We start from the raw sequence: 24414 nt of genomic DNA, 5'->3' as shown, positions 1-24414 counted from the left end.
CTATAAAGCTTATCAGATTTATTCTCTAAAAAAATGAGCTCTACAGTATCTCATGTTTTATTTATTTTTTGGTAAATAGTTTTTTTGGTTTATTTTTGCAGCAGTGTGGTCTCTTGGTGAATAAAAATTGAGCTGAGATTACATAAATGGCATCTCTTAGGTTACTGGTGCTATAAAGCCATCCATTAGAAATGAAGATAGTGTTTAATGTTTTATACCTAAGCCCCCAGACCAATGTAAGTTTATTTACAATCATTTATATAGTGCACACGTTTTCTGCAGCACTCTACAGAGAATATGTCTCATTTACCCCTGGGCTGCATAAATGGATACGCCCCAGGGATCGGCATCACTGTTTGCATGGCGCCCCGGGAATCGGCATAAGCCTGCCCTCAGGCTCCTGTAAAACTAGCCAATGGGAGTCCGGGAGCGGACATTAAAAGAGTGTGTGAAGGCTCATGCTGATTCCAGGGCGCCGGATGCATTCAGCTCTGCTCATCCCTGAGGGATCCATCCATCATGTATTTTACATACATGATAACATGTATGCAGTACATGGTTGGCCGCTGCTGTATACACACTAGGGTTGTTACGTGTGAGACCCCTGTAACAGGTACACTGAGTATTGGGAATAGGGTTTCCAATCCCAGGATCAGCAGCAGCTCAGACACTGCTCGTATGCGGCTCTGCACAATGTGACGTGGTCAGAGGTCACGCTGCACAGCCCGGCCTAACCTCTCCGGCCACCACACAACCTGCGCACCTCTCTGGCTACCACACAGCCTCCGGCATCATTACGGCCGCCACACTGGCCACTGGGTCCTGCTGCTGCCGACCACCACCGGCCAGCCCCATGTAAGTAAACCTGCGGGGTGCCTGGTTTAATTTGGGGGGGATTATTTAAACCAATACACATATATTAGGGTGGTTCAATGCCAGGCATCCGGTGCACTGAGCGTAGGCAACAGGTGCACTGAGCATAGGTAACAGGTTTACTGAGGGTAGGCAACAGGTGCACTGAGTGTAGTTAACAAGTGCACTGAGTGTAGTTAACAAGTGCACTGAGTGTAGTTAACAAGTGCACTGAGCGTAGGCAACAGGTTTACTGAGTGTAGGCAACAGGTGCACTGAGGGTAGGTAACGGGTGTACTGAGTGTAGGCAACAAGTGCACTGAGGGTAGGCAACAGGTGCACTGACTGTAGGTAACAAGTGCACTGAGTGTAGGTAACAGTGCACTGAGGGTAGGCAACAGGTGCACTGAGTGTAGGTAGCAAGTGCACTGAGCGTAGGCAACAGTTGCACTGAGCCTAGGAAACATAGTTTACTGAGCGTAGGCAACAGGTGCACTGAGCATAGGTAACACGTGCACTGAGGGTAGGCAACAGGTGCACTGAGGGTAGGCAACAGGTGCACTGAGGGTAGGTAACAGGTGCACTGAGGGTAGGCGACAGGTGCACTGAGTGTAGGCGACAGGTGCACTGAGGGTAGGCGACAAGTGCACTGAGGGTAGGCGACAGGTGCACTGAGGGTAGGCGACAGGTGCACTGAGGGAAGGCGACAGGTGCACTCAGGGAAGGCGACAGGTGCACTCAGGGAAGGCGACAGGTGCACTGAGGGTAGGCAACAGGTGCACTGAGGGTAGGCAACAGGTGCACTGAGGGTAGGTAACAGGTGCACTGAGGGTAGGCAACAGGTGCACTGACTGTAGGTAACAGGTGCACTGAGGGTAGGCAACAGGTGCACTGAGGGTAGGTAACAGGTGCACTGAGGGTAGGCAACAGGTGCACTGACTGTAGGTAACAGGTGCACTGAGGGTAGGCAACAGGTGCACTGAGTGTAGGTAACAGGTGCACTGAGCATCGGTATCCAGTTTACCGAGCTTAGGTAACAGGTGTACCGAGTGTAAGTAACCGGAGCAATTACTGTATATTATGGAACTAGTACACTTAGAAGGTCATTCTGGTTGACTCGCAAATCTTGCACGAACGTCCGCCACGTCACACGGCGAATATCCCTGCATGAATAAGAATGGATGTTTTGCATAAACATCCATTCACAGCCTTGCATGCAGGGCAGGAATCATTCGATGGTTGCTGATCATCAAATAATTTCTAAAGCATTTGCAAATCTAAGGCCCTCTCTGGTGACTCAGATTTGTGGCGCCCTTGTACTGGAAGGTGGGGGGGGTGTCAGCTGCCCACCCCCGGCACCTTTGTCACAGGTGAATTACCATGGGAACACCCAGCATTTTAATGTGGACACCCATGAAACGCTGGGGGTTCCCATAGGGTCTACCTAGTGACCTATCCCGCTATCTGGTGTACTGGTCATAGGTAACAAGTGCCCTGGAAAGTCATGTTCCTCGCCCAATCATAATACTTACTTTTTGGCAGCTTTCTATGAATTCCTCTATAGTCACCACCCCATCCTTATTTATATCCATTTTCTGCAAAATAAACACAGACTATGATGGTGTATTGTGAATATGATAACGCAATATCCTCTGTTCAGTATAAAGATTCATTTTCCTTCAATGAAAACGAAAAGAATTTGGTAAGCAACTTATTTATTTTAAATTCACAGTTCCTTTATTATTTGCTTATTATACTTAATATCTCAACATACTGTCATATATATATATATATATATATATATATATATATATATATATATATATAGATACATTAAGAAACTGAATCACCGTTGGATGACAAATCTTATACTAATTTCCAAACACCAGTGGGCGACATAGGCATCTTTATGATGCAAGGTGTGCCATGCACACAGGACTCTGGGACCAGGCGTGCCCACACCACACACACACTGTACCCGTACAATAAAACAGTGCCCTAGGTTTGTGGTCCAGGATCACAGGGGGAGCCTACGACCTTTTTAACCTTGTATTTGTAGCACCAGCTCAAAGAGCCCGGGGCTGGTTATGCTTAGGAGGGGGAACCCATGCTGTTTTTTTTATTTAGAACTTTTTTCTTTTACATTTTGCACACAGAAACACTACACGGATCTGACTGATGAGTGCATGCTTCTGCCAAATGCGGTCCTACTTGAGAAGCGCATTTTGAGCTGAATACACTGCAGAGTTTGCAACTACTGTTTGAATGATAGTAAATGTTGTCCTGGCGCCTATGGAAAGCCCTGCTGAGTTTGGCCGATGGAGTGTTGATTCGTACATATGTCCTGCAATCTTGAATGGACACGAAGGATCGTCATTTTATCCCCTTATGTTAATTGGCCATGGGAGGTAAGTGGGGTGGAAACAAGCTCCCGCTGCAGTGTAAACGGGTAACCTGGGACCTGTTCACTGCTCTCATTTCCCAGCTCCGGCTCAGGACCCGCCTCTGCCGGTCTAAAAAGGTCACAAGATAGGTCACACCTGGCTTGGAGGCATGTTCAAAATCCCAAGTACAACCCAGCAATTTGGTGTAAAAGTAGTATTACTGTATTTTTTACATTTTAATAAAACCTTGCAAATAAAAAGAACAATTCCTGGATGGTGGGTATTCCGTCCACAGGATTACATTCTCTGCTCCAGGAGGACCCCTGATGAAGCCGTCAGCTTAATAGCATTCCCTGTTCCAGTGTGGTGCCCGATGTTTGACATATTATGTAATGTAAATGCTTTAATGGTGCCCCCCCTACATATAGGAGGGTGTATTTGAGGGTAGATACCCCACTATTCAGTTCAGAGGGAAATTAAAGTTATGTTTCACAAAGTGTGTGATTAGTACGACAAAGGAGTAAAGGTGCCCATACACTAGTAAGATTTATCTTCAGATCTGGCAGGTCGGAACAAAAACATGGTTATGGATGAGGGGTGCCAGATGCGGTCCCGACAGTCGGGATCCAGACAGTCATTTACCCGACATCGGAATCCCGACTGTCAAAACGCCGACAGCCGGGTGCCCAATGGCCACCCACTATTTCCCCTCGTGGGGATCCACGACCCCCATAGAGGGAGAATAGAATAGGTGGCTCGCGTAGCGGAGGGGAGTGCGGGCAGGGGGGGTGGGGGGGGCAATTCATAGCTACGCCACTGCTGCAAGGGGCTTTTTTGTGCTTGCCATGCTGTCTGAGTCCGGGTAGTCGGGATCCCGACATCGGGCTAATGACTGTCGGGATCCCGACTGTCGGAACCCCATACCACACCCATGGATGAGTGACAGTTTGTCAGTTTTCCAGCATTTCCAAGCAAATGGTCAACTGTCATTTGCTCTCATCCATAACCATGTTTTTGTTCCAACCAGCCAGATCTGAAGATAAATCTGCATGTGTATGGCCACCTTAATAGTTTGTAGCCATCTCCTATATATTTGGCTACATCTGTCACTCAAAGTGGGTGTCTGTGTCTATAACGCTCTGTTCCTGGACTTTCCTCTTAATGTGTGATTGCCTTCATCTGTGCTGAACACCTTTCTGAGAAATTAACCTGTTTAAAACAGGTGATGGCAATCATACATTAAGGGGAAGTCTAGAAACAGAGCATTGTGTCCCTCCTGGAGAGGGTCATGTTGGGAGGTATGTGACAGAGAACCAGCCCAGTGAGCCCACAGACAGTGCCAGACACCCACTGCCTTCCCATGTTGCCCAGCACTGCTACTCCACAGCCACCAGGTGAGCGCCCCCCTCCCGCGATTTGCGGCAAAACCTCCCCCCCCCCGCGCGCCCCCCCCTCCCGCGATTCGCGGCAAAAGCACCCGCTCCCCCGCGACCCCCCCTACCGCGATTCGCAGCAAAAACACCCCCGCGACCCCCCCTCCCGCGATTCGCTGCAAAAATACCCCCCCCACGACCCCTCCCGCAATTCGCGGCATAACCACCACCCCGCGACCCCCCCCTCCCGTGAATCGCGGCAAACCCTCCCCCGTGACCCCCCCGATTCGCGGAAAAAACACCCCCCGCGACCTCCCTCCCGCGATTCGCGGCAAAAAGAACCCCCCCGCGACCCCCCCTTGCACGATTGGCGGCACCCCCCTGCGACCCCCCTCCCGCGATTCGCGGCACCCCCCCCCCCCCCGCAATTCGCAGCAGCCCCAGGATTAAATGGCACATGCAAAACACTGACATGGCTATGGTCGACAATGAAAAAGGTTGACATGAGTTTTTGAAGATTTATTTTTAATTTTTTTAATTTTTTCATATTCATTGTCATGTGTCGACATGGACACCAATGAAGTGGCACACTTATGTCAACATTTACATGTGTTGACCTTTCTGTGTTGATTTTTTCTTGTGGCGATTCGCGTCACACCCCCCGTAACCCCCCCTCCCGCGATTCGCGGCACCCCCGTGACCCCTCACCTCCCGCAATTCGCGGCAACCCCCCAACGGAACCCCTGTGAACCCCGCCCTCCCGCGATTCGCGGCACCCACCCCCGCGACCCCCCCTCCCGCAATTCGCGGCACCCCCCGTGATTCGCGGCCGCTCCAGAATTAAATTGCACATGGAAAACACTGACATGGCTATGGTCGACAATGAAAAAGGTTGACATGAGTTTTTTTGTCATTTTTTGAATATTTTCATATTCATTCTCATGTGTCGACATGGACACCAATGAAGTGCCACACTTATGTCAACATTTACATGTGTTGACCTTTCTGTGTTGATTTTTTTCTTGTGGTGATTCGCGTCACACCCCCCGCAACCCCCCCTCCGGCGATTCGCGGCACACACACACACACCTCCCCCGCGATTCTCGGCACCCCACCCCGTGATTCCCCCTCCCGTGATTCACGGCACACCCCCGCGACCCCCCTCCCATGATTCGCCGCAACCCCCGCCCCGTAACCCCCCCTCCCGCGATTCGCGGCACCCACCCACGCGACCCCCCCTCCCGCAATTCGCGGCAGCTCCAGAATTAAATTGCACATGGAAAACACTGACATGGCTATGGTCGACAATGAAAAAGGTTGACATGAGTTTTTGAAGTTTTTTTTTTCATTTTTTGAATGTTTTCATATTCATTCTCATGTGTCGACATGGACACCAATGAAGTGCCACACTTATGTCAACATTTACATGTGTTGACCTTTCTGTGTTGATTTTTTCTTGTGGCGATTCGCGTCACACCCCCCCCACCCCCCGCAACCCCCACTCCCGCGATTCATGGCACACACACACCCCCCCGCAATTCTCGGCACCCCACCCCGTGACCCCCCCTCCCGTGATTCACGGCACACCCCCCGCGACCCCCCCTACCATGATTCGCCGCAACCCCCGCCCCCGTAACCCCCCTCCCGCGATTTGCGGCAACCCACCCCGCAACCCCCCTCCCGCGATTCTCTGCAATCCCTCCCCTCCCGCGATTCGCAGCATCCACCCCCCCACAACCCCCCCTCCTGCAATTCGCGGCACCCCCCGCGACCCCCCTTCCTGCAATTCGTGGCACCCTCCGCGACCCCCCCTCCCGCGATTCGCGGACACCTAAGTTGCAATACAGGGCATCTTTCATACAATTCTAACCATATTTCTCATATACAAACGTTCACAAATTAAGGGGGCACAGCCCCTTACGACGGTGTGAAGAGCGCCCGTAGGGCGCGATGAATCACCTAGTTATAAAATATGTGTATAGGTTGCAATTCATAACCCCTTTTGCACAGTGTGCATTATATGTAACACATAATAGTATATTTGATTTGTCTATACGCAGGGCTTAAAGTGGTCCAGGAGAGGTGCCAGGATCCCCCCCCCCCCCCCACACACACACACACGCAAACTGCACATTTGTGCTCTACCAGCCATACTTTAGAAAGGGACAGTGGTTGTATAAGGGAGGGGTGTGGTTACACAATAGTGCCCCCAATTCAAATGATGCCACACAGCACAATCATATTAACCACATGTAGTGTTCCTGATTCATATTACACCACATAGTAGTCACATTATGACATACAGTAGTGTCCCTTGTTCAAGTTACACTACACATTAGTACTCCTTATACATGTATGACACACATACATGTATAAGTAGAACATATTGTCTTCAGCATGCACAAAGCCTACTTCTTTTGTCTTTTCTTCAATTCAGTGGTAGTGACGGCATGACATCACATACACCGTGCCAGAAAAGGAAGTGGTGGAGGTGGAACTGAGTTTCCCCTACCAAAACCGGTGGTGGAACTCAGTTCCACCCAGTCCCCTCCTCCCACTTTAAACCCTGTCTATATTATATTATTTCAAGATGAATGCTTACCTGGAAGAATGTTTCCACATGTTGTTTTGGTGTATCTTCCCTAACAACAGGGTACGTACATTTCCCCATCATGTCATAAATTGCCTTCATGATGTCAAGCATCTCCTGTGAACACACAGCGCCATTATATACATTTAATGTTGCCAGATGTATATATCTATGTGTATTTTGATTTCCTTTCAAGTCTCCCATTTATACAATTTCAGGCGTTCCATTTAATGCTTTGGAAAGGGGACTGTTTTTTTTTATTTCTCCTCCATGTCTTGCAATAGCTATGATGAATATGACATAGGCTAAATCTTTCCAGGTTTTCTCTGCACTGTATAGTGGAGAGCCATGATTATGCCACACCCTCAGAACAGACCTCCTTCGTGTTGGCCACTCCCCCTCGGCACAACCTGGCTGCCTCCTTCTGGTGGTGGTGGCAGCAAAGTAAGTAAGTATGCCCTAAGTCCCCAGTACAGTACAGGTATGTTGGTGTGTGGCTGTGGGTCTACAAAGACGCTGGGCCTGATTCAGAGGTGGTCGCAGTGTACACAGTGCATAGGCTGATTGAATATGCTACAGTATGTTGCAGTAGGTGTATTATGTAATAAGATGCCTCTTGCAAGCTTCTGTATTCTGCTGCTGCCTCTGAGGCACAATCTGTATGCAGTGGCGTAACTATTTATTGGGCGCTCCCCCCCTAAAATAAAGGCCGTCCCCCCTTAAAGTAAAGCCCGCCTCAACTCCGCACTTACCCCTCTGCTCGCCGCTGCCGCCAGGACCGCAGATATACTTGTCACTTGTCTGCGGTCCCGGATCTCTTCCTGTCAGGCTTATTAATGAAAATGGACCTCCCAAAATGGCCGCCCCCTAACAGCAGGCACATTTTGAGGTTGCTAGAGGAGGCGGCGGCCTCCTCCAGCATCCTCAAAAACGGTCTGCTGATAGGGGGCGGCCATTTTGGGAGGTCCCTTTTCATTAACAAACCTGACAGGAGGAGAGCCGGGACTGCAGACAAGTAGATCTGGTGAACAGAGGAGCGAAGTCTGTCACGAACAGAGTGGGGCAAGGTTGGTCAGCAGTGCAGCGCATGATTGCCCCGCAGATCCCCGGCGCCCACACTTAATCAGCGCCTCCCCATGATCACGGGGCTATTGTTACGCCACTGTCTGTATGTTATCTCAGACTGATCTCTGTTAAGGTGCCCATACACTACTGTGACTTCTCCCCTCGGAGAAGTCACCGTCGATCCCCTTTGGACCGCCTGGATCACATGTGGTCCTTTTACATGCGATCCCAGCCAAGCCTCAGAAGCAATCTAAGAGATTTCTTGTGCAGCCGGTGCAACTCGCAGGCTCTGGTGCGATGCTTACAGGACCGCACACCTACTGTCAGTCACCTGCAATTTGAGCTCTTTTCCTGCGATTGATTGCCGCAATTGCAGGAAAAGAGCCCAAATTGCAGGTGAATTGCCTAGTGCACAGGTTCTCAAAGTCAGTCCTCAGGACCCCACGCAGTGTGTGTTTTGCAGGTCTCCTCATAGAATCAAGTGACATAATTAGCTCCACCTGTGGATCTTTTAAAATGTGTCAGTCAGTAATGAGTGCACCTGTCGGGTGACCTGGAAAATGTGAACTGTGTTGGGACCGAGTTTGAGAACCACTGGCCTAGTGTATGGGGGCCTTAAGAAGCAGCCCATACCTCCTTATGTAAAACCACTATGAATCTGATATGGATGATTGCATTGTAGAATTCTGTGGTTTCTCACAAGCATGATGACTTATTATAGCACGGGAAAGTGATTATTAAACCATAGTTTGGTGGCAACAATGGAACAATGACAAAACAGGAATAACCTTTTATCAGCATTCCCTGTATTGTGTGCAGTATACACCAGGCGGGGCTTACCTCTTTTGTTATATATCCATCTTTATTTATGTCATATAAATTAAAAGCCCAGTTCAGTTTTTCTTGTATTGTTCCTCGCAGCAGTGTGGAGAGACCCATTACAAAGTCCTGTATAGATGCGAAATATAGACATATTACCAAGGTGATACGTTTATTGATTAAAATGAGGTATTATACAGTACTTATTAAGTCACATGTTATATATTATTGTAGGTAAAAGCCAAACAGACATTACATACAAGTACAAAACAAGCCTATAGCAGAGATGACAAGGGGGTTATTCAGGCCTGATCGATGTAATTGCTGCCCTGCCATAGTGAAATCCCACCCTGTGCAAGGCTGTGAATGGTCTGTGATAATCATGCCAATCAGCGGCTAGAGACAGTCCCATTAAATGTCCGACCCTGCCGCCACTCCCTGCGAACAGCTCAGCGGCTGTGCAAGTTGCCGAAGACGTTTGCAAAGGGGACTTGCACATGCACATGAAAGACGATGCATCCCGTTCCAAAGGAATTAGAACCCCCCCCCAAGTACACCCCTAATGCTGTATGTGCAACCCTAGATGGATAGTTGCGACTTTTAAAGAACTAGTTCCATTTTGCAATTAAGTTGAGTATGTGACTGATAAAGGGAATGTGACTATGGGGGAGATTGGTCAAATACTGGAGAGAGATAAAGTGGAGAGAGCCATACTACTGACCAATTAGCTTACACTTGTCAGTGTACAGACTGTGCTTGAAAAATGGCAGAAGCTGGTTGGTTGTAATGAGCAACTTCTCCAATTCTTATCAATAAATCTACCACCATGTGCTCATTGTAAATGAGAATATAAATTGGCATATTAAGGCCGCATACTGCTTACTGGGTGTTATACCGCAGGTGATCTTTGGTTACATCAGGAGACAAGCATCCCAATGGGATCTGTCTGCCAGACTACATCAGGGGGTGGTCCTCATGGTGTAACACTGGGGCGGATGTACCTTCCACTTTATCACCACTTCTGGTGAAGTGGTGATAAAGTGGAAGGTGATAGCGCAGGCAGCCGATCAGCTCCTGACAAGTTACAGGCTGGGTATGAAAAATGACAGCCACACATTGCCTTCAACAGGTTCCTTTCAGTGGGACCTGTTTGGCAGGATGGAACCTGCACATGTAGGTCTATGTGGCTGTCTACACATGTCCTGCTGAACCGCAGCCACCAGATCTGGATGACCAGTACATCACATACATTTTAATGTATGTGTGTACACAATGCGGTATTACCGCAATCCCTGCTACACAGAGGGAAGCGGCACTTACCTGTAAAATACTGGATGTGCACCAATGCTGGCCCTGGGGTAGCAGCAGGCCCTGCGACAGGGGGGTAAAAGGGAACAGTTGACCCAGGCCCAGACGATCAGAGGGGCGTCAAATTCAGCCCCGCTTAGCCGCCGAGCTACTCATCCCTGCACCCAGCCACCCGGCAATCGATTGCTGTGGGCGGCTGGCACTTAATCCCCCCAACAAGAATTTTCTTGGCCACGACACCGCTGGGACTCAGGAGAGGAGGGGAGGCCTCTTACTGCAGTGGTGGGAGCTGCCTGGGGACGGACGGTCGGGACGTGCAGCTCCCGCAGCTTACAAACGTGAGCAGGTGCTGCTGCGGAAGGCTCCCGGTCGTCGCTTACAGACACTGACATGAGCCGGTGCTGCTGCGGAAGGCTCCCAGTCGTCGCTTACAGACACTGACATGAGCCGGTGCTGCTGCGGAAGGCTGGAAGATGCTTTCCGCAGCAGCACTGGCTCATGTCAGTGTCTGTAAGCGTCGAGAGCTGTGTGTCCCGATATGCTGTCCCCAGGCATGTCAATTCCGACTGGCAATGAGCATTTAACCCCCCTAAGCAGTGAACATTTAAAACCCCATGGCAATGAGCATGTAATCCTCCCGGACATTGAGCAGGTGATCCCCACTGGGCAACGAACATGTACTCCCCATGGCAACAAGTATGTACTCCCCCATGGCAAGGAGCATGTAACCCCTGGCAAGAAGCATGTAACCCCCTGGCAAGGACCATGTAACCCCCGGCACAGAGCATATAACCCCCTGGCACCCAGAGCCGGCCTTAGGCATAGGCAAACTAGGCAATTGCCTAGGGCATTTGGAATGCCTAGGGGCATCAGCAGCTTCTGCTGATTAAAATGATATGCAGCATGCCTATATTCTGTGTGTGAGTGAGGCTGTATCTGCATATAAAATAGTGTATTCATGGAAATCACTGTATCATAGCATTATCTATGCAGGTACTAATTTGAATTGTAGGTACTATTGTGTGGCCATGCCCCTTCCCAGCAAGAACACACCCCTGTTTGGGCTGCGCACCGAATGTGTGCACTGTTTCTATTTGAAATATTGCGGGTAGGAGCACCAAAATGATGACTGCTATGATGAGGGTTGATGGTGCTGGGAAAGGGGAGCAGGGTCAGAGGCAGCACAAGTGGCGGTGCTAAGGGGCACCAGCCAAAATCTTGCCTAGGGCGTCATTTAGGCTAGGGCCGGCTCTGCTGGCACCCAGCAAGAAACATCTGGCAATGACCATGTAACCCCTGGCAATAAGCATGCAACCCCTGGCAAAGAGCATGTAGGTAAGTGGCACTTATGTGGCATAATATGTAATGGACATTATGGCATGTGGAATAATATATAATGGGCATTATGGCGTGTGGCCTAATGTGCAATGGGCATTACGGCATGTGGTATAATATATAATGGGCATTATGGAGTGTGGCCTAATGTGTAATGGGCATTATGGTGTGTGGCAAAATGTGTAATGGGTATTACATCGTGTGGCATAATATGTAATAGGCATTATGGCGTGTGGCTTAATGTGTAATGGGCATTATGGAGTGTGGCATAATGTGTAATGGGCATTATGGCATGTGGTATAATATGTAATGGGCATTATGGAGTGTGGCATAATATGTAATGGGCATTATGGCGTGTGGCCTAATGTGTAATGGGCATTACAGTGTGGGACATATGTTATGGGCATTACGATGTGTGGTATATGTTATGGGCATTCTGGTGTGTGGCATAATATGTAATGAGCATTATGGCATGTGGCCTAATGTGTAATGGGCATTATGGCGTATGCCATAATATGTGATGGGCATTACAGTGGATTGGGTCAACTGTGGCTTAGGTCGACACCTGAAATAGGTTGACATGCATAATGTCGACATGGGTGGAAGGTCGACACAAGCATTAGAGCATTAGGCCAACAGTGTCTAGGTTGACAGACAAAAGGTCGACATGGCTTTTTCACTTACTTTCTCAGCCGACATGTGCCGACAAGCGGTATTTAATTCCCTACCATCCACTAGGGCATGGTTCCTCAAACTGCAGCCCTCCAGATGTTGTGAAACTACAAATCCCAGCATGCCTTGCCACAGTTTTAACACTCCCTTATAGCAAAACTGTGGCATTCGTTAAAAGGTAATAGAAGGAGTTTTGGTAGGTCAGTCGCACAGGACGGGATTTCAATTTTAGATTGTCAAATATTTGTTATTTGATGGGGAGACCCCCCGTTGGGTATAATGTTGGGTATTTGTATAATCCCCGGGGGTGTGCTACCACTGGACAAATTAAATAGGTAGAGAATGGAGGGAAAGAGCAGGTTTGTCTCGATGGTGGTGCACCACAAAAAGAATAAACGACTTAAAATATAACTTTTAATATTTAATTACATAAAAAAGCTGCGAAAATATGACAAACTACACATAACATGAATACAAAGACAAGTGATAATAGTGCAGGTTAAAAACTAGGGCTCATGCGGCGTCCCTTTAGCACTTTGGATCCCCTTAATTTACAATGGTAGGCGGCGTCTCTTCCCTGTGTGTCGGCTGTACTGCCTGGATTTCACTAGGGGGACGTGTAAATCACAAATAAATTTCCTGTCAGTATGTGCTGTCTATATGAGTTGTCTGTATAGATACTATATTCAATCTGAAGGTTTGTCAAATTGTCTAGTTGGATAGATTACTTTGTGGATGGACGGTGAGGCGTGGATCACATAATATTGCAGTCTTATAAGCGGTATATGCATATAATGGTGTTGATACCAATTTGCACTGTGTAGCGTATCAGTCCTAAAGTCGGACTGTCACAGTGATTGAAATTCGGGTAAGGGACAGTAGGCAAAGGATTGCCAGATATATACTGCTCCACTCTTATTAGACTCAAATGTAGGTGACTGCTCCTAAGGTGGACTTTATTACGTAGATGCCAGTAACTGGGGGGCAGATTTGACCAGCGGATATAACCGCTATTGTAGCAGAGACCGTACGTGTGGATTATGTATTTGACGGGAAAAAACCCTTGGTCTAAACACAGTAGTACGGGACGGCTTTGCCACGCTCTGTTCACCTAATTAAATAGACAGTGTGCTGTAGCAGTATAATAGTGCATACAGTTGTGTCACCCTGCGTGCTAAAACGGGGAATACGGGAAGAACCCCTTTGTTTCCCTTTTGCACGGCTAAGCGGGGTGACTGTCCTCCGTTTGTATCACCTTGAAGGTGCCGGCGGTATTTACAAACATGTAATCAGTGGAGGTGTGCGGCTCGGAGCCCGTGCATCGAGTGCACCAGGGATACGGGTTGCACCTAGTAAACCTGTGCACGGCTGAACAGGGCTGCACACGCACGTACCTAGACAATAATCAGACAGACACACTCAAGTTAAAGCTAAACATTAGAGTCCTGAAAAGGACTAGAAATCTGACAGACAGGAATGGGGAAGGCTGAGGGAGCGACCGCACGGCTATGGAGGCCTCCATAGCCGTGCGGTCCCTTTCTCAGCCTTCCCCATTCCTGATTATTGTCTAGGTACGTGCGTGTGCAGCCCTGTTCAGCCGTGCACAGGTTTACGAGGTGCAACCCGTATCCCTGGTGCACTCGATGCACGGGCTCCGAGCCGCACACCTCCACTGATTACATGTTTGTAAATACCGCCGGCACCTTCAAGGTGATACAAACGGAGGACAGTCACCCCGCTTAGCCGTGCAAAAGGGAAACAAAGGGGTTCTTCCTGTATTCCCCGTTTTAGCACGCAGGGTGAAACCAACTGTATGCACTATTATACTGCTACAGCACACTGTCTATTTAATTAGGTGAACAGAGCGTGGCAAAGCCGTCCCGTACTACTGTGTTTAGACCAAGGGTTTTTTCCCGTCAAATACATAACCCACACGTACGGTTTCTGCTACAATAGCGGTTATATCCGCTGGTCAAATCTGCCCCCCAGTTACTGGCATCTACGTAATAAAGTCCACCTTAGGAGCAGTCACCTACATTTGAGTCTAATAAGAGTGGAGCAGTATATATCTGGCAATCCTTTGCCTACTGTCCCTTACCCAAATTTCAATCACTGTGACAGTCCGACTTTAGGACTGATACGCTACACAGTGCAAATTGGTATCAACACCATTATATGCATATACCGCTTATAAGACTGCAATATTATGTGATCCACGCCTCACCGTCCATCCACAAAGTAATCTATCCAACTAGACAATTTGACAAACCTTCAGATTGAATATAGTATCTATACAGACAACTCATATAGACAGCACATACTGACAGGAAATTTATTTGTGATTTACACGTCCCCCTAGTGAAATCCAAGCAGTACAGCCGACACACAGGGAAGATACGTCACCTACCATTGTAAATTAAGGGGATCCAAAGTGCTAAAGGGACGCCGCATGAGCCCTAGTTTTTAACCTGCACTATTATCACTTGTCTTTGTATTCATGTTATGTGTAGTTTGTCATATTTTCGCATTCGTTAAAAGCCAAGTTATTTTCTGGTGGTGCGGAATTATTAATTGACTACCGTATATTTTTCTGGTGGTGCGTAATTAATTGACTACTGTATATTTTTCTGGTGGTGCGTAATTAATTGACTACCGTATATCTTTCTGGTGGGGTCTAATTGATTGATTACTGTATAATCATATATAAATACCTCTCTATTGGTGCATCTACTGCTAAATATACTTTCACTACAGTGGTGCTGTCCTGTGGTGTAATATTATATTGCATAACTCCACAAAAATGATGGAGATGCAAAATATGGAGAATCAATTAGGGAAAGATGAAGGGCCGTTTCCTCTTACTTCTGAATCTGCTGCAAATGCAAGTAGTAATGATGACATACACGATGATATGCCATCAACATCTTGTGCCAAGGCCAATGTCCAGTGTCAAAGTACGGGGCACGGAAAATCCCAAAAGCCAAAGTTGATTAAAAGAAGGTGGACCCCCCCAAAAAAAATTCAAATCATTGGAGGAGAAACGTAAAATTGGCAAGGTGCCATTTACAACATGGAGTGGCAAGGAACAGTTAAGGCCAGTATTCATGAATGGTAGTTCAACTACACATGACCATGCAAGCCCTCCTACTCCCCCCTTTAGAAATTTGAAGATGTTTCAGCTATCATCAAAAACACAGCAAACATCCCTGCCTACTAAAGACATGTTATCACAAACCCCCAAGGAGAGTCCAAGAGTGTTGGTGGTTGCGATGCCGGACCTTCCCATCGCTGTACGGGAAGAGGTGGCTCCTTCCACCATTTTCAGCACTCCTTCTGCATATGCTTGAAGGATCACCCACAGTGTAGTTTCTGATTTAGATAATGAAGGTGTCAATGCTGTAGACCGAGAGGAGGATATTGATGTAGCTGGCGCTGAGGAGGAAATTGATGAGGAGGATGCTGATGTGGTTTGCGTAAATGAGCCACCAGGGGGGTAACAGTTGTTGTCCATGGGATGAAAAAGCCCATCATGATGCCTGGGCAGAGGACCAATAAATCCATCTCTATGGTCTGGAATTTTTTTATCCGAGTCCGGACAACAAATGTATTGCCATATAGAGCTTATGTAAAGCTCCAATAAGCAGGGGTAAGGATCTTGCCCACCTAGGGACATCCTCCCTTATATGTCACCTTAAGAGTGTTTAGTTCAGGAACTGTGGCTAGCAATCTGTGGACACCTAAATCCCTTGGTCCTCCTGTTGGAGCCAAGAGCCTAAAAAGCATACCACCAACTCCCTCCTCCTCCTCAATTTCCTCCTCGATCCAGATCGGGCGGAGTCCTGCAGGCCATGTCACCAGCATGACTGACTCCTCTTCTATCCGAGATTCCTCCGGAGGATCCTGCAGCGCTACGCCTACTACTGCCGCTGCTGCTGGGAGTCGGTCATCATCCCAGAGGCGAAGTCGTAAGACCGCTACGTCTTTCACTAAGCAATTGACCGTCCAACAGCCATTTGCCATAAGGACAAAATACAACAGCAGTCATCCTATGGCAAAGTGGATAACTGCGGCCTTGACAGCTATGTTGGTGTTAGACGTGCGTCCGGTGTCCGCCATCAGTGGAGTGGGATTTAGATGGTTGATAGAGGTATTGTGTCCGTGGTACCAAATCTTGTCTAGATTCCACTTCACTAGGCAGGCGATACCCGCGATATACAGGGATGTCAGAAAAAATGTCCTCAGTGCCCTGAAAAATGCGGCTGTACCCACTGTCCACTTAACTACGGACATGTGGACAAGTGGATCAGGGCAAACTAAGGACTATATGACTGTGACACTCCACTAGGTAGATGCCTTCCGCAGCAGCATCTCCTGCACGCCAGCTCCTTCCAAGGCAGGCTATGCTGTGTATCACCGGTTTCAGGAAGAGGCACAATGCCGACAACCTCTTAGAGAAACTGAGGAAAATCATCTCCCAGTGTCTTACCCCCCTTAGACTCTCCTGGGGATTTGTGGTGTGGGACAACGCCAATAACATTGTGCGGGCATTACACATGGGCAATTTCCAGCATGTGCCTTGTTTTGCCCACACAATAAATTTGGTGGTGCAGCATTTCATCAGAAGTGACAGGAGCATGCAGGAGATGCTTGTGGTGGCCCGCACAATTTGCGGACACTTTCGGCATTCTGACACTTCCTGTCGAAGGCTGGAGCAGCAGCAAAAACTCCTCAACCTGCCCTGCCATCAGCTTAAACAAGAGGTGGTGACGTGCTGGAACTCCACCCTCTATATACTGCAGAAGATGGAGGAGCAGCAAAAGGCCATTCAAGCCTAAACGGCCACCTACGACATAGGCAGAGGAGCGGGGCTGCACCTGACTCAAGCGCAGTGGAGGCTTATTTCCGTGTTGTGCAAGGTTCTCCTGTCGTTTGAACTAGCCACACATGAAGTCAGTTGCGACACTGCCAGCATTAGTCAGGTGATTCCCCTGATCAGGCTGTTGCAGAAGCAGCTGGAGAAAGTGAAGGAGGAGCCAAAGCATTGCGATTCCACAAAGCATGTCGCTCTTGTGGATGAAGCCCTCTTTACCAGGATACGAGGGTGGTCAGTTCTTTTAAAGTCAGAGGAATACATTTCGGGAGTCCGTCGACGCCACTCTCACCTTGCATTATTCCGGGAGTCCGTCGCTGCCGCTCTCACCCTGCATTATTCCTGGAGTCCGTCGCTGCCGCTCTCACCCTGCATTATTCCGGGAGTCCGTCGCTGCCGCTCTCACCCTGCATTATTCCGGGAGTCTGTCGCTGCCGCTCTCACCCTGCATCACACAACCAGATGCCATTGGAAGACGGCCTAAGTGACAGGAGCATTTCTGCCACTGCCTGCAGAAAGCTGCCGAATCACCCACTGCTCCTTGGCTGGTGGTAAACAACACGATCAAGCCAGATAGTGGTCTTATTAGATATTAAACTGATAAAAAACAGATGCACAGCACACTCACAGACCAACTTAGTGCTACACCAATCGCCTACTGCTCCTCGGCTGGTTGCCGCCTGTGGTCAGAAGGTTCCACCCCTTTGCAGCTATTGCACTGCTTCACCAATCGCCCACTGCTCCTCCGCTGGTGGTAAACACGATCAAGCCAGATAGGGGTCTTTTAGGGGCCTAGTTTTTCAAACTGCCATCCTGTCTGCTGCTGCAGTGCCACTCTTACATGAGCCTTGTATGGCTTAGCATAGTTATCCAGCTACCTCGGTGCAACCTTTTGCCCTAAAAACAACATTGTGAGGTACGAGGTGTTCAGAATAGACTAGAAATGAGTGGAAATGAATGTTACTAAGGTTAATAGCGTAGGAGCAAAAAAACACACAATAATTCTGCAATTTTAGCAGTTTTTATGCTTTTAAAAAAAAAAATCAGAACCCAAAATGTTTTGGCAAAACCCATTAGAACCCAAAACCTGAAGGTAATCCCAAAACGCGAAAAGAGGCTGGTACACATCCCTAGAAGTAACCACTATTACTAATGCTGTGTACATGGTGAGATTTGACATTTGATTTTGACTATATAGTCAAAATTGCATGCAGATCGCACAGGTTTTTTACCTTGAGATCCTGATGCGCGCTCCCATGGCAACACAAATCGAAACCCAGATAGACAGGGCAGCAATGACTATATAGTGCAAATCTAATGCAGATTGAATGAATTGTATGTAAATAGTACAGAGTTAGCAAAGATCGCATAGCACTCGAATCTTAAGTCGAATAGCAAGGGAATCTCACCGTGTGTACACACCATGGTTGCCGACTCTCCCGGAATGTCCGTGAGACTCCCGGAATCTGGGACATCTCACGGACTCCCGGAAGAGGGCCCCATTCTCCCGCAGCTGCCACATCGCGCTTCCACAATGGCTACATCGCATTCGCTAGATAACAACGCTTACGCTACCAACGCAATGTCATCGCGTTGGCGGGGCATTTCCGTTATCTAGCCGCTAGCGCATGCGCAGTAGCCATCCTGAAAGTGAAGCGGCAGCTGCGGAAGAAAGCAGGTGTAAGCATACTCGCCGCACAGCCTCAGCCCTGCCCCCACATCTGCAGGTGGAAAGAGGTTCCGCCTCTGCTCTCTCCCTGGGCTTGCTGACAACTAAATTCAGGTCAGAATGGCAGCTTATGTGTGTATTTTTCTCTTTGCTGTGGAGACTGCTGCAGCCAGGGGAGGTGGGGAGGTGGGGTGGCCGCTGCAGCTGAGGAGGCTAGCAGTTCACTCGAGGTGCCATGCATGTGTTCTTAGCTTGGCCATGCATAGTCCCAGCCATGCTGCACTCTACCCTCTTCTCATCCCAGGTCCTTCTTTATGTATACCCAGTGTGGTGGCTGTCAGCAATTTTGTGCATGTGTAGGTCTTCATTTACTTAAGCCATATGTTCCTTTGTCCCTACACATATGTGCCTCTGTCCCTTCCCATTTCAGTCTCCTTTCCTACCTGCATGTTCCCGAACCCTTGTGTGCCTCTACCTCTGCCCATGTGTGCCTCTACCCCTGCTCATGTTCTCACCTGCTCATGTGTGCCTGTCCCTGCCATGTGTGCCCCTGACTGTGTGCCTCCATCCCTGCCTAAGTGTATGCTTATATGTAATGCTTATCAAAATACTGTAGACCCAAGGCCTGCCCCCTGGCGACGCAAGGCCTACCCCCTGGCGATGCAAGGCCTGCCCCCTGGTGATGCAAGGGCGATGCAAGGCCCGCCCCCTGGCTTTTCATTTTCTCTCTGAACTTGAAATGATTTTTCAAAAGTAGGCAACCCTGGTATACACCATAATAGAGAGCAGCCATAAGCATCCCAGACAAGACAATTCCAGATGCCGGAAGGCAATAATATGGCATTTGGAAGAATAGACTAATTTAGTGGATGACGTTTCTGTCCCAAGCAACTGATCTATTGTCAGCAATTGTTTTCTAAGTCAGGTTGCCAACAAAGCGATTTTAATTACACCAGAGTACTTCCATAACCTCTGTGTTCTCTGAAAGACAAAGGCTGATGTATAATCTGTTTTCTTTTCTTTTTATTATTATATCTATTCCATATTTCAGTTTGGAATCGAAATATAGACATTACTGTGTGAAGTTATTGATCTTTGTTTGATTGATTAGGTGATTGGTTTACAGACGGAATAAAATAGAACATGGGATGTTAGTGATTATGTTACTGACAGATTGCCGGCCGAAGCTAGTTTTATTCTCAGTGTGTGCATGGAAATATTTTTCATGTTTAACCCTCCCTAACCCTAATAAAAACATACATTCTAAAACTGCTTCACTTGTACAGAATGGTTGCTTTCATTTGTGAAAGGAATTATGGTGAGGTCTTGGAAAAGCCCCCCCATCACATTCTGCGATGCTTCCCTACCACTGTAGGCCAACTATAGGAACTAGAATTTCAATCCTGGGCTCACTGCTCATTAGCAGATGGTTGTGAAAAATGTTCTCTCTAATACCCCTTTTACACCGCCTAAAAATCCGGGTCAGCTGCGGGTCAGACCCGGATCATCGGCGGTGTAAATGGGGTATATCTGTGTCCATTTACATGGGTCCTCTACCCAGGTCCTGACCTGGGTAGAACCCGGATAGGACCCGTGTAAATGGCTGCTGAGGGGAGGGGGGGTACCTGTCCTGTCAGCCTGAGGTCGGAGCTCACTCAGCAGAGGGGATGATGTGCGCTGCTGCTGTACCACCCCCCGGCAGCCGGTCCCTGCGGCGAATGGACAGTCAGTGTCGGCGGTTCCTCCAGCGTATAGGAACTAGTACTAGTTCCCATGCACCAGAGGGACCCCCGCCACTGACTGTACATTCGCCGCAGGAACTTCGCGGCTGCGGGGAGTGGTACAGCAGCGGCACACATCATATCCTCCGCTGAGTGAGCTCCGACCTCATGCTGACAGGTACCCCCCTCCCCTCAGCAGCCGCAGGGACCCCCCTCCTCCCAGCACCCGGGGACAGCACTCCCCATCTACCCCCTAAAAAACACTGAACCTGGGTCAGCCCTGCCTTAAATATATATATATATATATATATATATATATATTATTTATAAATATATATATTATATATTTCTATAAATATATATAAATATTATATATATATATAAATATAAAAAAATATATATATATATATATATATACATATATATATACACAGGTTGAGTATCCCCTATCCGAAATACTCGGGACCACGAGCATTCCGGATAGGGGAATTTTGCGGTTTTTGGAATATTTTTTTTTAAAGCATACTTACCTGTCCCCTGATGGTGTCCGGTGGTCCCTCGGCGTCCACGCAGTCCCTGGGCGTCCACAGCAGGCATCCGGCATCTTCTCCGGGTCTCCAGCGGTCCCAGGAATGCATTGCGCGAGTGTGCGCGCGCACCGGTGACGTCACCGGCGTGCGCACACTCGCGCAATGCATTCCTGGGACCGCTGGAGACCCTGGAGAAGATGCCGGAGGCCTGCTGTGGACGCCCGGGGACTTGGTAAGTATGAAAAGAGGGTTAGGGGGGGTTAAAAAAAAATAATAATAATTCGAATGATTCCAAAAACCACGGTTTTTGGAATAATTCGGATAAGGGATGTCCGGATACAGGATACTCAACCTGTATATGTATATATATATATATATATATATATATATATATATATATATATATATATATATATATATTATTTAAGGCAAGGGCTGACCCAGGTTCAGTGTAAATGGTGCAGGCCCAGGTCCGACCCAGGTCAAAGTGCTGTGTAAATGGGGTATAAAGCAGGGTCAGACCCTGGATACTCCAGCATTCAAAGACCAGGGTCCGACCAGGGTTTTTGGTGTAAAAGGGGTATAATTTAAAAAACTCTCAAGTCACTCTCAAGTCACTTACATATGCGTGCACGCTGGTGATGTCAGCTGCCTGCACCCGCGTCATGGCCTCATTAGCATGAGAACTCCCAGCATTCTCATGGGAACACCCATGAAACGCTGGGCGTTCCCATATGCTAATGGGGCCGCCCCATGCCCCTCTCCGCCCCCCCGCACACAGTCTGTTCACCATGAGTGTGCATGCACCCTGCGTATGCACAGCGCCACCATCGGTCCCCGTGTGAACATATTAACTAGAATAAGGCCGGTAGGGTGATCGAGGCCCACGCTGACGTACCCTTCTTTAAACCGCTTCGGTATTCCTGTGCTTTTTTGAACACACTCCCAGAAAACAGCCAGTTGCCGCCCTGAACCGCTGGCTTCTTGTCCGTCAAATTGCGAGGGGATTGCGAATAGATATTTTTGCTATTTGTGTCACTATTTTGGCTTATGCATGCCTGTTACAATCCGTATGTATGAGCAGTCATTTGATAACGGATTGTGACTATGCACAAAAGCGATCAACTTTGAATGAGGCCCACACAGGCGCAGTATGTTACCATGTCCTCTGTCATGCTGGCACATAAGCACAGCTGCCTTCGCATCTATCAAAGATGGCGAATCAAAATAATAGCACTGTTCCTTGTTACTTTGATAAAAATGGAAGTGGTGGCAGGGGCTGTCATCCAATGCACATACCACAAGGATAACTGTGCAATCGTTCTATATATAGAATGTGAGCTCCGTTCTGTGAATGACAAGTTATTTACATAGACGTCCAAGGGGTAGAGAATCCCTGGGATTAGGCAAACAGATGCTCTATTATAGGTATGCATTATTTATCCCTATTGTTAGAACCACAGCGCATACTTTATTGATGTGCTCTATTTGTTAAAATGGCATTCAAGGGAAATATGTGTTTAATCTATAAATATTAATAACGTCTAAATGCATTGCACATGGAGAGCCATTAAATCACGCAGAAATAGCAGCTACGTAGCCGTCCCAGGTATGTTCTAGAGATGAAAGGAAACTGTCATAAAATACTCAATGAAAACAGTATGAATTGAAGCATACTATTGATGGTTACCGATGGCAACCAATATTAATAAAGAACTTAATATAACATAATATTTATCAGAGACTTGAGCAGTGGTCTTTAGCCCCACAAGACGACCATTCAGTTCTGATTATATGAGATGATAATAACTACCACTGGTGCAGCAGGTGCATTGCACCGGGGCCCCTGAGAACTAAGGGGCCCACTGCTGCCTCCTATTGCTGTGTGGAATATTGGGAACTTGGGTTGGAGTGGAGGAGATGGGACCAAATTATATCTTTGCACCTGGGCCAACCACTCACAAATTTTGCCACTGCTCTGGCGCCCCACCACAGCCAGACTGTACATTATACAAGGCATGGGCTGTGCTGTGGACAGGAGTTTGATTGGAAGTACAGACGGAGCAGGCTCCATCTTTGCAGGGGCTGGCGATTCCCCCACCAGCAGCCGGCTCCGTCACCTCCCCCGCCGCCTTCCCCGGTGCCTCTTGCCGTCCGCTCTTTCCCTGCCCATCTCCCTGAAGAGGAGACGGGCAGGGTGCCGCCGCGGCACCGTCCTGAAACTGGGATGCGCGTGTGTGTGAGACATCCCAGTCAGATGGAGCGACTCTGCACCGGCGATCGCCAGCGCAGGCATGCTGACGATCCCCGGGCAAAGAAGAGAGGCGCTCCATCTGTATGGTGTCACTAATATAGGGTTATAAACTGAGAAGTGGTTGTTTTGTTATAATAAGAGACTGAAGCTACATGGGTATTCTCAGCTACAGCTGTTTCTAACACAGTATTTTAAATACTCTGCCCTCCACGCCCCCTAATAACTGAGGATTTAGGCGTATAATACTTGAACACAGGTGACTTACTGAAAGTAGCAGCTCAGTTATTTTGATTTAACCCACTGTGCTCACACACAGATATTCTTCAAACTTGGACTGTTGGGATGATTTGAGGACTGAATTTGGGAAACTCTGCCCTAGTGTAAGAAGTAGCTGGATGTACAGTGTGATGAGGAACCCGTACAGCCTAGAAAGGTGCGACAAGGAAATGATTTCTGTAACCGCTCAGAGGCGTATATACTCTTCACCTGAGAGTGTGGAAGCAAATGCACAGCTGCATAATGTCAACATTTAAAGATAATGTTGACATGGACATAAAGTAATCCTCACCTGGCCATTATGCCAACATTGTCAATGTCGACAGTCATAATTTTGACATTACAGGTTTAGGGGTAGATTTGGGAGGGAAGGTATCTGAATGCCGGCAGTCAGATGACTGAGAGCAGTACCCAGATATGCAGAATCACAACACCTAGGTGGTAAGTACTTCAACCTTCCCCACCTGCCTCCCTTTCCCTTCCTACCTGCAGACTAACCCTACCTTATTGCAGCCTAACCCATCCTCCTTAGTAAGTTACCCCCCCACCCCCACCCCACGTGTTCTTACCCTACCCAGCCCAGGCATACTTACATTCGGAGGACAAAGAAAGGTACAATAAGCAGCGCTCCAATGATTAATAGGTGAATCAATTATAAGAATTACAGATTTGATTTCAATATGACAAAATAATAAG

The 24414-nt window shown here is 48.1% G+C and overlaps 1 protein-coding gene across 6 annotated transcripts in view; it reads right to left on the bottom strand.

The window, feature by feature from the left end:
* The window catches only part of KCNIP4 (potassium voltage-gated channel interacting protein 4), a 567010-nt gene that overhangs the window by 5879 nt on the left and 536717 nt on the right, over positions 1-24414 (bottom strand). For 4 of the 6 annotated variants that reach the window (XM_083161413.1, XM_083161412.1, XM_083161408.1 and 1 more), the window contains 3 exons: positions 9105-9212; positions 7212-7316; positions 2385-2465 (listed from right to left, as the gene is read on the bottom strand). In XM_083161413.1, coding sequence (XP_083017539.1) covers positions 2385-2465; positions 7212-7316; positions 9105-9212 — 294 coding nt within the window. The remainder of the gene's footprint in view (positions 1-2384; positions 2466-7211; positions 7317-9104; positions 9213-24414) is intronic. The other 2 variants (XM_083161411.1, XM_083161409.1) reach the window with 1 other exon arrangement.

This window comes from Crinia signifera, chromosome 1 (assembly GCF_055691185.1).
Source record: "Crinia signifera chromosome 1, ASM5569118v1, whole genome shotgun sequence".
In the NCBI taxonomy this organism is placed as follows: Eukaryota; Metazoa; Chordata; class Amphibia; order Anura; family Myobatrachidae; genus Crinia; species Crinia signifera.
Note: the sequence above shows the minus strand (reverse complement) of the source record. Positions and strands in the feature narration are given on the sequence as shown.